The sequence below is a fragment of the Gymnoscopelus braueri genome, assembly GCF_963280865.1.
Source record: "Gymnoscopelus braueri genome assembly, chromosome: 13".
NCBI classification, from domain to species: domain Eukaryota; kingdom Metazoa; phylum Chordata; class Actinopteri; order Myctophiformes; family Myctophidae; genus Gymnoscopelus; species Gymnoscopelus braueri.
The window spans coordinates 7,948,602-7,956,452 of record NC_137615.1 but is presented as its reverse complement, the minus strand read 5'-3'; the positions used below and the strand labels follow the sequence as shown (position 1 = coordinate 7,956,452).

At 39.3% G+C, this 7,851-nt stretch overlaps 1 protein-coding gene across 1 annotated transcript in view; it reads right to left on the bottom strand.

Annotated features, from left to right (window-relative positions):
- The window catches only part of LOC308099376 (microfibril-associated glycoprotein 4-like), a gene marked incomplete at its 5' end in the record, with an annotated part of 25,861 nt that extends 24,083 nt beyond the window's left edge, over positions 1 to 1,778 (bottom strand). The window contains one exon of the mRNA XM_080448119.1: positions 1,703 to 1,778. Within this exon, the coding sequence (XP_080304245.1) occupies positions 1,703 to 1,778 (76 nt within the window). The remainder of the gene's footprint in view (positions 1 to 1,702) is intronic.
- Positions 1,779 to 7,851: the final 6,073 nt, after the last annotated feature.

Here is a 7,851-nt window from a genome sequence, read left to right as displayed (position 1 = left end):
TAAGAAGATTGATTGATTTAAAAATACATTTGTCAGACAGACAGACTCCCAGTGGTGAAAACATAGTCTCTGCCCCCCAGCCTGTCGGCCTGACGACTACAATTAACCTTTAACCCACAATACCTCCATAAAGGGTCATTAGCCAACAAGCACTGTATCCTATAACTATAACTAATTTATATCGTTCACCATGGTCTTAGTTATAAACTCCTCACAAAAAAGTTTGGAACATTTTTGTGAGGATTTTTTTGGGGGGCATTACCCACACGTTTAGCGTGTCAAAGTCAGGACTGTTAATAGACAGGGAACAATAGAGAGGATAGAATGGTATTTTCTTTTCTTTCTATAAACAATCTTTAACCCATAATACCTCCATAAGTCTTTTATTATCCGTGAGTCAGGTGATAACACACTTGAATTTCCCTCTAGGTTTATAGTTTACCTCATACCTTGTGGTGTCATAAAAACATCTGTTAATATTTAACAAATATACTGACCTCTGCCATTTACAATGTAGGCATCTAGCAGGAGCTTAGAGTGACTTAAAAGTGTGAGATCAGAATAAACAGAGTAAACATGAACTGTCAATAAACTATAGTCACATAAGTGGAGCACAGAGAGAACAATGTAAAACTAGAGGACAGTGTAGTAAACTAGAGGACAGCAGGTAAACAATGAACCAGCATCTGTCTAAACAACATGAAAAAAAAAGAGAGAGAAAATGGAGACAGCGAGACGGCATCTGTTATTTAAACAGATGCTATAGGTTCATTGTTTATACTGTACTTTACAGTACATGGCATCCTATAGTTTGAAATGTAGATTGTTATTTCAATAGTATATTGTGTAGGTTCTTGTGAGATCTATAGTTTCTTGAGGCACTACACTACACTGTCTCAATGATTTACCTTGCTCATTGGAAGTCGCTCTGGATAAGATCATCTACTAAATGCCTGAATTATAAATTGTAGCTCTTATGGCAACCATTATAGTTTCTCTCCACTTTATCTCTGTCTCTCTGTCTCTCTGTCTCCCTGTCTCTCTGTCTCCCTGTCTCCCTGTCTCTCTTGCTGTCTCTCTGTCTCCCTGTCTCTCTTTCTCGCTTGCTGTCTCTCTCTCCCTGTCTCTCTCTCTCTCCCTGTCTCTCTCTCTCTCCCTGTCTCTATTTCTCGCTTGCTGTCTCTCTCTCTCTCTCTCTCTCTCTCTCTCTCTCTCTCTCTCTCTCTCTCTCTCTCTCTCTCTCTCTCCCCCTCTCTCTCTCTCTCTCTCTCTCTCTCTCTCTCTCTCTCTCTCTCTCTCTCTCTCTCTCTCAATCAATCTACATTCTACAGATTTTAAAGCTCTGTGTCGATAATTCTGGGACAGTTGTTGAACTGTCCATTGTCCCTGCAAAGTAATAGAAGTATAGCATACAACCCACAGTTATATAGGTCCAACAATGTTTGATCTGAACCTGTTTAAAAACGTGACAGCACAGCTCATTTAAAGCCCAGGCAAGACCTAGCTGTTCTTAGCCAGCATTGGGTAGAGTGAGCAATGTGAAATAAATATGGACTTACAAACGGCTATGGTTGGGGCTTGTCTAGCCTACTACATGATGCTATCATCACCATGACACATAGTCTGATATTGTGTTTGGCCCCGTGGCCAAAAGATAAAGCAAATAAAAGTCATGGGGCAATTCCCAGCGGAAAAGGTATACCGTGAACGCCGAAGACCTTAGTTGTTCCTCCTACGTCTCGTTCAGCCTGGCTGCTGCTCAGCGCTCTGCAGCACATCATCTTATGAATGATTCAATACACACACAGTCATTGTTATGCTGGAACTGCTGGAACGGCCTGTCCAGCATCTTGTACACATTGCAGGCTACTTAACCCATTAAGACCTGAGGCCTTATTCTACAAATGTCTTCTAAATCAATAGTTCTCAAACTCTTTTGTGCTTGACCCCCAAAATTATATGTATTTGGCTGCGGACTCTCCATCTGAAAATGTTTTGCGCCAGGGACCCCGAAAAGAGAAGATTGGTGTTAATAAAAAAAATCACACCCTGTGTGAAGTGGGCGGTGTCTTGCTAGCTAATCACAATACTGAATGGAGTCAACCAATCATGTACAACAAATAAATACATGTATTGAAACACTCTTTATGATGGAAGAAACCATAACTTTAAAAAAACTAATTTATGGGTTTTTTTAAGTTATGGTTTCATAGGGCTATGCACATGTGTCATGTGACACTGGCCAATCACAGTCCTGAATAGACTGTGATTGGCCAATCACGGTGCAGGGTTAGGCGGGGTACATTTGTGTACATTTTTGTACATTTTGGCCAATCACAGCGCAGGATTTGTTGTACAAATATCCAAACCTCACTTATAGGGGCGGTTTCACCACCCAAAAATCTAAATTATTTTTTTCAAACACTTTCAAGATTTCCCAAAATGTTCAAAAATAGCAGATGTTCAAGCTGGCAGCGTGGCACGAAGTGACACGCTGTGAGCTTGTATATCTGCTATTTAGGACATAATAACATATGAAGGTAAGAAAAACGTGGTCCGGAATTCTCCTTTAAGGGCAGACAGTTCAGTGCCTTGGCTCTAATGAAATGAAGTATACCATTTTGATTACTACATTAGCCAATGTTCAGGCTTTTGCAACATAACACCTCATTCATTACCAGCTGCATAACAAGTTATAAAAGATGCATCAATGCCACAAAGTTGTTTGTTCCTAAATGAGCTCATCAGTCACGTTGGTGGTGATCTCTTCCGTTGCAACAGAGAAGGCAATACACATGACTTCACTTCACTTTGTCTCTCAGTTGACTGTAAAAATGTCCTGCTCGATCTTGGATTGTCTCTTCCTGGCAGTCTTAAAGTGCGGTGCTGGATGATTCTTTGCCTGGCAGTCTTAAAGGAGAATTCCGGACATTTTAAGTGTTATCTTTGATGTGTCGTTACTCACCTACCGACGTAAACAGTGGCATTGTTTATTTCCAGATATTCCCCTGTCGTCATATTTTCAACCTCCTCCGTTGTCATAATGGGAGCGCGTGTCATAGGGAAATTCGTCTATTATAACCGATGCAAAGTTATTTTTTTCTCTACTACTACTCATTGTGGAGTCTGATGATAGTCAAACATGCAGTGAAAGTTCCTGAGAGGCTACCGCTAATGACGAACGAGCTAACGCTAGTTGCTTGTTTCTCAACATGGCAACACCAAGTTGCCAGGTTCTGGGAGAGAAACAAGCAACTAGCGTTAGCTCGTTCGTCATTAGCGGTAGCCTCTCAGGAACTTTCACTGCATGTTTGACTATCATCAGACTCCACAATGAGTAGTAGTAGAGAAAAAAATAACTTTGCATCGGTTATAATAGACGAATTTCCCTATGACACGCGCTCCCATTATGACAACGGAGGAGGTTGAAAATATGACGACAGGGGAATATCTGGAAATAAACAATGCCACTGTTTACGTCGGTAGGTGAGTAACGACACATCAAAGATAACACTTAAAATGTCCGGAATTCTCCTTTAAGTGCAGCGCTGGCGTGCAGGCAGGGTGTGAAACGACCCTCGCAGCAGGTGCTTACACTCAGCAGGCGGTTCAACACCTGCTGCTGCAAACAGTGTTTTCTATGTACACAGCATGGCACACGCACACGCACGCACACACGCACACACACACACACACACACACACACACACAGCTGAAAGAGAAGACACGGACAGCAAACACACAAAAGAAGAATGCGAGTCTCTCGCAGCATGTTGAGCCAGCGGGGGGTGGGGGTGGGGGTGGGGGGGGGGGTATTTCACCACCTCAGACTCATCATGGGCTCCAAGGACTTTCGCTTTGAGCGCAAACAACCTCAATCTTCTTTGAACGTGTCAAATTCCCACCATCTGCTCAACAGATCATGTGTAATGTGACATGCAGAGCCTGTATCTTTTATAAGCCTTCTGCCCCTATCAACAGGGTTCGATTTAGTGGAAGAAAAAAAAAACAAAAAACGGAAGGGGTGCTTATACGAGTATTTGGGGGGCGTGGCTATGTCCCGCCATTGTCTTGGAGATGCAAACGACACAGCTATCAGCATTGAGTTTGTGAGCAGGATCGTATACAGTTTGTATTTTTTTCAAGTTTGTCATCCAAATGCAAATATATAGATGTAAAAGAGATCCATGCATTGTTAGGCTTTTGTACTAGGGGGGGTTGGGGTTTTGATATGAAATGAAATGAAATGAAGATGATGAACTTTGTAATCTCGCATACACTTTTTTGGTGCAGATTTTTGTAATTGTGTATGTAAATGAATCATTGCAAAAAAAGTAAATAAAATAATAATAAAATAATTTAAAAAAAGAAGCTCCTTTGTTTGCAACTCCAACACTCACACCATGTCGATTGCCTTCCCATTTACCCATGTACTAACTAGGGCATGGTGTCACTGTAGCGATACGATGCCTTTTGTGAGCTTGTAGAGCTATTTTTGCTATTTTTGGTCACATTCTGGCAGATTTTGAGATATTTGGCCGAAAGGGATGCCAACACTGAGGTTGTAGACAACACTGTTTTTTGCAATAGTGCAAAAAATTATATTTCATTCAGTCATTATATTTCACTACATACACATACTGTATCTAGGCTACTACTGGACGTGTGCAGAGGAGGGATATGAGCATCTGGGAGAAAACTACAAGTGGAGATAGACATCAAATCCCCTCGAGATGAGGGGTCATACACTGCCGCCAATTTTCCTTTTTCTCCTCTGTAAATATGACTATTTGTATTTGTTGATGACATGTAACAGTATGCTCTGTTGATGAATTGAATACATAGAACCACGATGGAAACAAGTCCCCGGGACTTTTTTGTGTCATCCTTTTAGCCCAAGTGTTTTACTGTACTTCCGTGCTATTTACATTTTTGACAAATAAAGTATTCAATCAATAAATCAATGAGGGGTACATAAAGGAGAAGGATGCTGAAGATGGAGCTCCAAGGCAACAGGAGAAGAGGAAGGCCAAAGAGGAGGTTTATGGATGCGGTGAGAGAGGACATGCAGGTGGCTGGAGTGACTGAGCTAAACGCAGAGAACAGAAGCAGAGGGAAACAGATGGTAAACCCTGATGGGAATTAGCTGAAAGAAGAAGAAGACGACACATATCTACTACTATGTTTTAAATTTTACTATGTTTTAAATGTTTTAAAATAAACAACTTACACTAAGTAACTATTTACTAACTTAAATGAACAAAAACATAATTCTGTCCAATAAACAAAAATAGCATCACAGAACTGATTGTTTGGTGATCAATTTGTTTATTTCAACTCCTTTGAAGAAAAAAAATACATTTGTTGACATTATTATTAATGAAAGCATATACAAATCAAAAAGAAATTAATTTAAAATCCATAGTACTTCCAATGAAGCAAGGCTTGTTTGCACTATGACAGATCATCTAGTAGTTTCATTAATTGATTAGTATTTTTATTGGCAAAAATGCATATAAATTACGTGACCGAATATTTGTACAATGATACAAATAAAAATAAAAAACCTTGAGAGGTTTAAGTATTCAACTCTCACAGTTATATAAACACCCCAGATTTGACTGTGTATATATATCGGTACCACAAAGAAACACGTTGCTCTTTGATCGAAACCTCTCAATTCTGTGCACTCGTTGTCGTATTATAATGACAGTAATCAAGTGGCCGTTGCAGATTCAAATTAACCAAACGTGTAATTATGCTCCCAGTACTCGGCAGCGTGCACACCTGCTGCACAACTAGAGAATAGAAAATGACATTTTCAAAAGGACGTTAGGTTAGAGACAAGTGTAATCATTGTCTCTTGATTTTCCCCAGCGAAATGCTCCGGGATAATTTACAGAAGTTTTAATTTCAGTGCACCTGCAAATGCTTAATGTCTCTAGTGTGGAAGAGTCAGGAGACTGAGAGAATATTATGTTCATGGAGGAATAATGACTAATCACTAATATATCGTCGCTGTAGGGTGGAAATCTTGTATATCGAAAAACGCTACTTTTTTATCATTACATTAAAATCATTTTTTAATAACAATAGTGAACATAGCCGATCTACAAGCTCACAACACATTGCATTGCGACATGTTGTAGGACATTCATTTACGAAAAAAACATAACCATTTTAAACGTGGAGATATGAAATGCTCCATTGTGCGTTCCTCGTACAACAAAGGCTTAAAGGTGCTGTAAGTGATTTTCTTTTTCTTTGTTAATTTTTTTGTTTTGTTATATAGCTCTATATTCAGATAGCAACCATTTACTATAGAATGTTTGTTTTGGAAGAGTGGTCTCCGTGTCTCACCAGCTCTTTAGTAAACAGACAATACATTTTAAGGTTGGGATACCAACTTCATCCAATCAGGAGCTATATAGAGCTCGTACAGGACACAGGACAAACGGGTGGAATCGGAAGTGATGAAAACAACAGACAAAATCGGAACTGGAACACGATAAAATTTTAAAGCTGATAATGGGTTCTATATCCTATCCCACTTGCAAATGCATTTTCTGTTTATTAATTAAAGAGCTGGAGAGACAGGGAGAGTTAATGAACACTCTATAGCAGGGGTCTTCAACAGGGGGTCCGGGACCCCTAGGGGGTCCTCAGAGTTACTACAGGGGGTCCGCCAAATCTTTGTGTGATATGTTTTTTTTTACCTTAACCACTTTGAACCCATCCCTTTTCGGAGGAGAACTTTAGCCAAAAATAGCAGATCTACAAGCTCACAACGCCTCGCGCTGCGAGGCGTTGTGAGCTTGTAGATCGGCTATTTTTGGCAAAGAGGTGTAGAGGGAAAAAAGGAGCAGTACCAAGTAAACAAAAAAAGTTGAATCTGAAACTAAATTTAAACAATATAGAGGGGGTCCCTGCTTCATCTCTCTCTCAGCTAGGGGGTCCTTGGCCTGAAAAGGTTGAAGACCCCTGCTCTATAGCAATGATTACTATCAGAATATAGAGCTTTAAGTGTTCACTAAAAAACTTTTAGTTTGAACCAAGTAATATATCACTTACACTTATTAGGTGATAATGATCGCGGTTCGCTAAGCCTATCCTGGTGTACAAGCTTTATATAAGAAAGAGGAGCTAAAACAAAACAGCTAAACTATACTCACATTGTATAAATGTTTCTGTTGCAGTGGACAATACAACACATTAAAAACAAATATTTCAAGAGTTTCAAATATGCCTGGGCACCAATCTGAAAACAAGTTTAAACACAACTAGAGACTAGAGAATTGAACACACTTTTTCCCCGCCGAATAAAATAGAAATAATAATAATCTTCCAGCTTCGTATCATTTGATATTTTTAAAGGCCACATTTTATGTAAAAAGTCAAGTTTTCTAATTGTTTTAGTATTAAAGGTAGGGTAAGATTTTCTTTGGTCAAAATAATGTCTATGTCTATGTCTCTCCAGATCTTGATTAAACAAAAGATCTTCAGGTTGGGTTACCAATTTTATCCAATCAGGATAGAGAACTCAGTCAGGATACAGATTAAACAAGTGAAATTGGGAGTGATGACATAAAGAAATGAGCAGACAAAATGGGAACAGGAAAACTATAAAAATTTAAGCTGATAAAAGGGGTACTCTCTCCTGATTGGCTGAAATGGTGTCACCTAATGTATTTTCTGTTTATTTAAGAGCTGGAGAGACAGGGAGATCCCTGTTACTTTAACCAAAACCACTTACCCTACAAGATAATGTCAATACTGAATATACAGTGCTGAAAAAAGCATACATACAAACAGCATAGATTATATTACATGTTTTTTTCTTTGCCTTTCCTC